This window comes from Alligator sinensis, unplaced genomic scaffold (genome assembly GCF_000455745.1).
Source record: "Alligator sinensis unplaced genomic scaffold, ASM45574v1 scaffold442_1, whole genome shotgun sequence".
In the NCBI taxonomy this organism is placed as follows: domain Eukaryota; kingdom Metazoa; phylum Chordata; order Crocodylia; family Alligatoridae; genus Alligator; species Alligator sinensis.
Genome location: NW_005841829.1, coordinates 8,102,535 through 8,112,637, shown reverse-complemented (window position 1 = coordinate 8,112,637; position 10,103 = coordinate 8,102,535). Strand labels below are relative to the sequence as shown.

Sequence of the window (10,103 nt, the reverse complement as noted above, 5' to 3'; positions counted from 1 at the left end):
CATTCCTGCAGGATCTGCTCACCCTGTTCTTGGCCAGCCATGGCATTTCAGCACTATCCAATTTCAGTGTTAAAGAGTTTAAAGCTGTCCTCCGTCCTGTTCCAACTGCCAGCAAGATCCATCAATTATGTTTCAGCAGCTCTAGTTACTGCGAGTGATTTAATGCTCCAGACAGACAACAACGGTCAACCCATTGTACAGGAAACATCTACTCTAAGTTGGACATCTTAAGATGGCAATTCATTCCTCCAGCAGTGGTCTCTTCTTTCATTGTGCTTGGATCACTGGAAGTTATATAGACTGTAAAATGTCTAATTCTTTTCCTTTTCATATTAGAATCTAGAGGCTAAGGGCTGCTCCAGTTTTCTGTAAAGTCAAAATGAGTCTTTTCACTCTTTGAATCATGCCCTTAGTACAGAAAAACAATTTCCATGAGCAGCAATCGCTATTTCTTCTTCTTGCTGCTCACAGACAAAATGTGTGCCCACCTTGCACAGGTTTTCTGAAACATAATCCACAGCAAAGTGGAATGAGGCAGGCTCTTCAAATTCTCTGTGCTGCATACAGCTTAACTATTTCAATACATAAATATTAATAAAGGTATGATTTTTGCCCTAAAATGCAAAGGTTAATGGTTACATTTGCCATTTTTGAATACTGTACAATCCAGAATCTATTATGAATATATACAAGTCAAAATGAGTCATCAAAAGCAATGTACAGAGTAACTGTGATCCTTCAGTTTTGTAGTCAGGGTGAGAAGTCACTTGCATAGTTTTACTTTTCCTAATTAGGTTTCAGTTTTTATTTAATTAGGTTGTTACTTGTAAAATCTGATAGATTTTCTTACACTGGGTCTCTCTCAGCTGCTTCAAACTGCAGTCTGGAGACCAGCAATGACTTGTAGTAATGCTGCTTCTATTGTAATGGTGGGAAATATACAACAGATGATACATTAGGGTGCACATACAAGACACTATCAGTATAAAGCAATTTACTCTGTATGTAGAAAGAGAGAGCACACCACCAACTCTCCCTATTTTCTGTGTACAGTAGGCAGTATTTTTGCTCCTGGCCACTAGGTGGCATGGAATTGGTTTGCATTGAGCACTTAGCCCAGAAATAAACTAACTAGTGGAGCACACACATGACTAGCACAGGGGTATATAATTATTCCCCACTTTCCTCGAAGATGTAACTTTACCCTGAAGTGCAATGACAATGATACTTCATCTATCCAGGTTTATCTTAAACCAGCTTTGGCCATTTTGAAAGCAGTTTGTGTGCACTAAACTTCTGTTGTGTTACCAATCTGAACTTGTTTCTGATCACTTATGGTTCATGTGTAATTTCTGTCCCTAGCCTTTCAAGTGTTACAATTTTTTTTTTGTTTTCAACCTAAACCCTCAGTTCCTCAAATCACATGGTAACATGAGCCTCTCATGACTGATTAAAAAAAAAATGAGTGTGTAGCTGTGAAGACAAGCTTGGAAGGCTCTTAAGGCCCAAACCAAATCCCAAAATATTTTTGGAGATTTCTGAATAATTTGCCTGGCCAAAACTGGTTTAACTCCACTGGTTTCAATGAATTTGCCCCTGAATTTACTACTTACTGGAAGGAGGTAAGATCACATTTGTCATCAAACCCTCGTTTGTCAGCTATAAGTGCAATCATCAATAATTCGATGATAGGCTTGCCCCATATTTGCACACTCTGCATGTAATTACACCCATTTGCCATTTGACAGTTGGTATACCCAAGTTATCCCCCAAAATTGCTAATCTATGTTGTACAGAAGTCTTTTTTTACAAACTTTCCTCCGATTTCACTACTAAAAATGAAAAAAGCATTACTCTGCACTTAGTGATCTTCCCACTAGTCCCTCCTCCTATTCATTTCCTTCCTTTCTCTTAGGTTCAGCCTAACTTTAGATGTCTAAAGCAACAGAGCTTCCATCTGTGCCACTGAGAAATAATTCCACAGCCTAACAGTTGTCAGTACTAGAAAGTTTTTCCAAGACAGTTAGATTTTTTTTCCAAATTTTTCTGTTCAAACTTATTGAAGTCCCACCTTACCAGGCTTCCTTGGGAAAAGGGAAGCAACACCAAAAATGGGAAGTTGCTGTATACTTGATAAACGCAAAGTGAATGAAACAGCAGACATGATCAACTCTCCTTATTTAACCATCCGCACTTGAATTTCCAACATTACTACTTTTTATAACTGAAAAAAACAACATTAGGTTAACGAAATCCCTGGCTTGTTCAGAAAAACTCACTACAGATGTAGGTGCCAAGTCAGGTAAGCAGAAAAGGGTTTAATTCTGAAAAGCTTCTTTGGAATTTTGCTTGAACCACAGAATTTGGCCCATGTCAGTATTCCCCCATGAGATGGTCAGAGATGGCCTAATTACTAAGTGGTGCTGCTTTCTTATATATGATTCTAATGGGAAGGCTGCATTTCAAAAACAGAATATTAAAAACCTCCATTTAAAAAAAAACAAACCTAAACATATTTGTTTCTCACTAGGGAAAGCATCTTTCTTGAATCTCACTTTATCAGGAATAATTCTGAATTCATGCCTGATTAAACTGACTGCCTTCTAGGATCAGATGACTGGTTCTTGTGGATGTGTGGAGAGCAGTGGACATGATATACCTTGATTTTAACATGGTTTTTGATACAGTCTCCCACAACATTCTCACAAGCAAGCTAAAGAAGCATGGGTTGGATGAATGGTCTGTAAGATGGATACAAAACTGGCTGGATCATCACACTCAGAGGGTAGTAGTCAAGGATGCAATGTCAGGTTGACAGCCAGTGGAGTGCCCCGGGGTCAATCCTGGGACTGGTTTTGTTCAATATCTTCATTAACAACCTGGAAGATGGGGTGTAGTGCACCCTCAGCAAGATGACACCAAGCTGGAGGGGTGTAGTGGATACACTGAAGGGTAGGGTTAGGATTCAGAGATAGAAATTGGAGGATTGGACCAAAAGAAATCTCACAAGGTTCAATAAGGACAAATGCAAAGTCCTGCACTTAGAACCGAACAATCCCATGCACCACTACATGCTTGGGACCAACTGGCCAAGCAGCAGCTCTGCAGAAAAGGACCTGGGGGTTATAGTCTACAATAAGCTGAATATGAGCTAACAGCATGCCTTTGTTGCCAAGAAGGCTAACAGCATACTAGGCTGCAGTGGTAGGAGTGATGCCAGCAGGTCAAAGGAAGTGATTATTCCCCTCTATTCAGCACTGGTGAGGCCACATCTGGAGCAATGTGTTCCGTTTTGGGAGACCCTCCCCACTACTTAAAGGATGTAGACAAACTGGAAAATCCAGCAGAGGGCAACAAAAATGGTAATGGAGCTGGGGCACATGACTTATGAGGAGAGACTGAGGGAATTGGGCTATTTAGTCAACTGAAGGGGTATTTAATAGCAGCCTCTAACTGCCTGAAGTGAGGTTCGAAAGAGGATGGAGCCAGGCTGTTCTCAGTAGGGGCAGATGACAGAACAAGGAGCAATGGTCTCAAGTGGCAACAAGGGAAGTTGAGGTTAGATATTAGGAAAAACTCTCTCACAAGGAGGATAGTAAAGCACTGGAACAGGTTATCCAGAAAGGTGGTGGAATCTCCAACCTCAGAGGTTTATAAGATCAAGATAGACAAAACTTTTGCTGGAACGATCTAGTTGGGGACTAGAAGTCCCCTGTATCAGCGGCACAGCACACCCCTGCATTGAGAAGATGGCGTTGGGGCACTTTGAAATAAAACACATTCAATATGTTTTAGTTGAAAGTACACCACCGCCATTTTCTCAGTGTAACAACACGCTGAGCTGCTGATACACATGACACACAAGGCTACCAGAGCACATCCTGCTTTGAGTAAGGGTTTGGACTAGATGACCTCCTGAAGTCCCTTCCAACCCAAATTTCTATGATCCTTTGATTTCCTCTCATCTCCTTTCAGTTAATGTGCTAAACTCACAGATGGCGTATGTTGGTGCTACCAACTGAAACCTACCTCAGCAGAGAAACTTCTGATCAATACACTTAAGGTTAATCTTAAAATCCAGTCCTGAGCAGATTCACTCACATACTTAATTTGCCTTTACTTTTCCATTTACTTAAAATCAGATTTAAAATATCTAACTTAAGGCATTGAAAATAGTGGTATTCAAAATTAAGTCATTTTTGAAAGTGCAGGTACTAAGTGACTTGACCAACATTACACATTACACAAATCAGTGGCAGATCTGGAACTGAATTTGGCACTAGCTACAATCTATTATCAAATATATTAGATCACACTGGTTCCCCAGACTGAGACACTTACTTGCTAAATAAATGGACTCTTTTTCACAGGCCCTCTCCTCTGCCCCCAAAAACATTCAAACAATGCACTTGCAGGCCCAGAAAGATATTTAGTCTGTATAGCTATATTTCCTTAGGAATTTGGTGCCAAAATATTGACACTAATAACAGCTTGTACACTACTAGCTGCCAAGAAGTCATAATAATCTCCTACGTTGGCAGCCAAGAGTCAGAGTGGATATTATGGCAGGTCAATGGAAAACCTTGAGAAAGAATTTTTCATTATCCTCTGCTTATGTAGGAATTGGTGCAACACAAACAAACACTGAATTGATCTAATTTTGTACATGGGTTCCAGACCACACAAGTCCTTAACAGGACTGGAATCAGCAAACTTAGCTTTAGATTAGAATATTTACAAGATCACTGATGGACCGTAAGTATTTTTGATGGAACTCCAAATACCCTGCAGGATGGGTATTTGAAATCCCTCATAACAATTCTGGAGGTTAACCAAGATGAAGGCTGTGATTAACAAGGCCCAAAAACGCCTTTCATAGCATACTATAGGAAGAAAGGCCATTTTATGTTAGGCAATCCCATAATCAAATTAATTTCATCCATAACTTACAAAGAAGACTGAAAACCCTCAGATCTACTGTTATATGCAGATAGTTATCTGTGAACTAGCAGACTGTTCAATTAGACTTAAATTGCATTAATTAAACTTTGGATTTTCTGATCTCCATATTAATACACTTGATCATGAAAAACAAACATAAAATCTGCACTGCCATTAAGATAAGTCAACAAGATAAATTCCTCTTTGTTATCATTTTCTTGTGTCTTCCAAATATTACAAAACCTGTCCATCAAATGACATCATAGATTAATACTATTAACTGTTGTATCCATTAGATGCAAATAAATAACATATTTCAATCTCTGCCTCTAGTAAGCGGTATTAATCTTCTTCAATAATTTCTATACTAGCCATTTCATTTTTGCTTAATTTTCTTATGTTGTTATTCGCAAATCCTTAAGCACTGTCATCTACCTAGGTATTTCTAAAGTACGCATCATATTTTGACATCAAAGCACCAAGATTTTAAACATAAAATAGGTTTGTGCTTATATATACTGGGGAAATGTGATGTAAGCAAAATAGTATCTAGGGGGTTTCAAGGTAATGTCCGTGGCAATTATTTCAGTTCTGGCATAAGAAAACCCAGCCTTTTAAACTGTTGGCTCACCATGTACCATATATATAAAGATCACAGAAAAGCACAACTGAAAGAGACCTCAAAAGGTCATCTACTTCAACCCCAAGCAGGATCACTTGAACCATCCCAGACAAATGTTTGTCTAACCTGCACTGAAAAAAACATTCAGTGATGGAAATTCCAAAGCCTGTGAAGGTAATCTGTTTCAGGGCTTAACCACCCTCACAGTTGGAAATTTCTTCCTAATATCTAATCTAGCCTCCCTTACTGAAATTTAAGCACAGTACTCATGACTTATTTAATCCAACCAGAATCTTCAAATCCCCAAATGCATGCCTGTATAACATTCTAGGCAATGGAGAAATTCCTTTAGCTATCAGTAAGAACTTACATCTTCTCTCGAGACTAGGAGGCCTCTAACCATGACAAGCTTGCTTCTACATATCTATACTTGTTATACCACCGATTTATAGTGAATGGAATCAAAAGCCATTTATACACGTACTTTTCTGGTCCGCAACGCACCAGAGATCCACCGCTTCGGATTAATCAAGTCTGCTCCGCATGCAAGCTAACAAAAACAGCACTATGCCGCATGCAGTCATAGAAGCAGCAAAAAACGCATCAGCATGCAGAAAATGGCAGCTGTACGCTTTTGAACTAAGGCACCTCCAATGTGTTTTAGTTCAAAAGTGCACCACCACCATATTGTCAGCACTGATGCACATTTCGCTGCTTATACAACTGCAAGCGTCGAAGCACCAGGCGCTTTTCAAAGTGCTTGATACTGCAACACTCGCATGTGTAAAAATGCCCAACACTACTTAACTGTGTATCAATTTGCCATTGGTATTCACCTTCCAGTATTTAGAGGCCTGCATTTTGGGACCTAGAGATTCCGGTTTCATTAAAAGAGTGAAAAGATAACAACACATAGTAAGAAGAAGTATTTCCTGTTCTTTGCATAAAGGAATTCTCAAATTTAGCTGAGTGGCAACTGCTGGATAAATGTTGGCTTCCTCGAGGCTAACAGCTGTATGTAGTTAGTTAATTCCAGTAACAAAAATGCATGTTGCCATAGGCCTTATGTTGCTGGCCATATCATGTTAAAATCCAGCGCTGTGGTTTTGCACTCTAAACTCCTATACACTGAAGTCTGAGATCAGGTAATGCATTTTATATAGTTTTTCCAACTGCTTTCTCTGAAAGCTAATAGTCCTGTTTTGAAAATTTCTTTATAAACTACCTATCACTGAGGCATCTACACACTGAATTAGTTTTAAAAGTACAGTAGTGATGAATCAGAAAAAGAGGCAAACAGTTCTCCATCCTATTCTATTTGTAATCTTGACCCCTAATTACAGAAGAAATACCACCTACAATGACAGAATTATAGTGCTGCATATAACTTCTCCCACCCCAACAGCAGTATTCCCCGTGCATTGGCTATTTTCTTACAAATCTAGAGCAGCTGTAAAGGGCTAAAAAAATCTATGGGTAATCAAAAGAGAAGCATAACTGTAATAATCCAAATCTTGTCAAAAGCAGCGTTAAAAACAAACAGTCTTCCAAAACATCAAGGACGAGTATCCACGTCAATAACCTTATCTAATCAGTTCACCAACAAAGCTACAGAGTAGAATGACCTGACCGATTACAGACCAACATCAAAAAATGTCAAGCTGAAAATGCTGCTACTGCATTGATCAGAAATATGACCAATGGACTCTTCAGCAGCTTGTTCCAAAAACTTTGTGCCCTTAATCTTTGCTTTCTACCTCTTGCTCACCAGTGTTAAAAGGTATATATTTCCATTTTACTTCATGTAAGAATTCCTAATGTCCTCACAGTGTTAAGGATTCACCACCTTTTTAGACAGCAAGAGATTCATTGGTATCATCCTTCCTGTTAAACAAGAAGCCTAGCAAATTTACAGGAAAAGAATTTGAGAGAGAGATCAAAATTCATCTAACATCAATTTGAACCAGGATCTAGACCTTTATTTTTTTCACAAAATGTGTGTTTGCTTGGAATATAAAGGATAACTTCAACCTCAAGAACCTGCATCAAAGTAACCACTCAGCTAAGCAAGGAAGAATTGCTAAAATACCTTCTGAGGGTCATCAACACTTCTGTGTTCAACCAGAGTACTTCTGCTGTGCAATGTATCCCTCTGACACACTTCCCATCTGGCAGGGGAATAGTCAGTAATTGACCCAAGCTGTCTTCAAGTGGCTAAATGCAGTGCTGACCATTTCTACAAAAAAAAAACTTGTGCCTTGCACTAAGTAATCATACTGCCTTTCTGGGTTGACCTTCATATTAGGGGCAGATTTCATACTGTACATCCACATGTCTTCCATGAGAGACAGTACTCCTCCATCAATATCTATTCTCACCATTCAACAGTAAACCAGTAGTTCTGATTCCTGGTCCCATGATTTGACAATTTGACGCACAGCCTCACTTCACACCAAACACCAATAGAATAGCTACATGACTGGGCCTGTAATTTCTAAGTTGTACCTCCCTCTTGGAGCAAGCTTAATGTCTGCCCATACAGATACGACAACTAATGATTTTGTTTTTCCATTGACAGTAAAGAAAATGAAAGTCTTCTTTTAGTTTCTACTATATTTATGTCCCAGAAGAAAATATGAAAAATACCATCATGTAGAAGCCAGCCAAAACACAGATTTGGGGATCTTATTGATGCAGCTCAAAAAATAGCAGAAACTATTTTAAAACAGTACTATGTCAGAAAACAGGAAGTAGAAGATTGTTTGCCTATATAAATTTATCATCCATGGAAAAGTAAAGCACAAAAAACATATGGTATTCTAATAGAGATGGTATTACAAGAGGCTGTAATTTCTGAGGTGAGTTAAGTGCATACGCCTTTATGTTAAATAACAAAACAATCAAAATTAACATAGGCAGACAAGGTTCTTTGGGTGAATCTGAAACCACTCTCTCTCCAATCTCTCAATCCTGATCCTCAAAGGAAGATAACAAACCCCTCCCAAAAGAAAAGCCTATGAACTCCACTTCATCAACCTCCTGGACACTAAAAATCATGGACTAAATATAGACGTTGGATTTATGACACATTATAACCTGCCTAACATCTGACTCCCCAGGTATCTATCCACTATTCATGCCCCTTCTCTCTCTTTCCCCCCATCCCCAGCCTGTCTCTCACCCATTGACTCCTCAATCTACATTTTCACTGACTGCCTGTCTTGTATGCATACCAGCCCAGCCTCTGGCTTCTTTACTTTTCATTCCATCCAGGAAGAGCACACACCAACTGCTGAAACTTCCTTAGCCTGACAAAGGGTTTTTGAACCCAAAAGCTTGCTTAATAATTGTTTTCCAACTATCTAAGTTGGTCTAATAAAAGATACCAGATTCACCCAAAGAACCTTGTCTGCCTATATCCTTAGACCAACACGGCTACAACCTACACCCCTGTCAAAATTAACATGATATCTTTTATAGACCAGGGCACATAAATAAAGCATTCTTGCTTCATTTTACTTTAACAACAAAATTAGGACCTGTAATCTATCAACAGAAGCTTTACATTGCATTGAAACAGAAGTCCCACTGCACTCTTAAATGCAGAGTGACTTAACTTTATGTTATTACAGTACTACTAACAAAAAGAAGCAGAGTTTCCAATTAAAAAGGTTTCCCCTTACCTGTGCTCCAGCTCTCGAATGGATAGTATAACTCCAGAAGTTGATGCCTTCTGCTGCAAGGTGGCTAGAAATGTGAACTCGCTTTTATTCCGAAAAAGCTGAATTAACTTCTCGTTCAGGTGGGGCGCAGCATGGATTTCTCTTTCTACATCTGAGTTTTATTGAAAAGAAGAGGGAAAGGGGGGTGACTCAACAGCAAGTAAAAATGCTAAGTCAGAAGGATTCAGATTACATTTTTCATTTTCTCTTGCCCATCGATATTTTTCATTTTTGAGTCATCTACCACATGTTACAGCTGCATTCATTCAATGCAAAAGCCCAAAATACCATCTCTGTCAACGTGCCCACTTGTCACTTCGACAAGTTCACAATTGGCCAGTCACCAATTTTCTAACAGAATTTTTGACAGGATGCTGAGCCATTCAGGGCTGCTGTGAGCAGATTAAGCGGCTGTTAATAAGATTTGCTGCAGTCAGATAAATAGAATCCGAAATTCTGAGACATTTCAGAGACTCACTCAACACCGCTTACCAAGTTCTGATTTCAATTTGCTCATTGACTCAGTCACCATCTCCCCATAATACATCTAAAGAAACTTGTCCTTGCACTGTGTAAGGCAGAGGTGTGTTATTGCTAATAATGCTATACGGCCATGCCTCTGCCTGAAAAAATAAATACAAGACATGCTTGCAATACACTGCTGTTTCTAGGATTTCTCGGTTTAAACAAGCAAAGTGTGACAGCTCATGCAATATTTATTAAACTACAGCCTGATCAGGTAGGGCCATAAGTTTTCAGTCTTGCTAACCCTGATGTTGTCCAAGCAGCGGCATGCCTCCCCACAGCTGCTCCTCCGA

At 39.2% G+C, this 10,103-nt stretch overlaps 1 protein-coding gene across 1 annotated transcript in view; it reads right to left on the bottom strand.

The window, feature by feature from the left end:
• The window catches only part of NELL1 (neural EGFL like 1), a 537,948-nt gene that overhangs the window by 479,835 nt on the left and 48,010 nt on the right, over positions 1 to 10,103 (bottom strand). Inside the window, exon 3 of the mRNA XM_025199761.1 lies at positions 9,247 to 9,397. Within this exon, the coding sequence (XP_025055546.1) occupies positions 9,247 to 9,397 (151 nt within the window). The remainder of the gene's footprint in view (positions 1 to 9,246; positions 9,398 to 10,103) is intronic.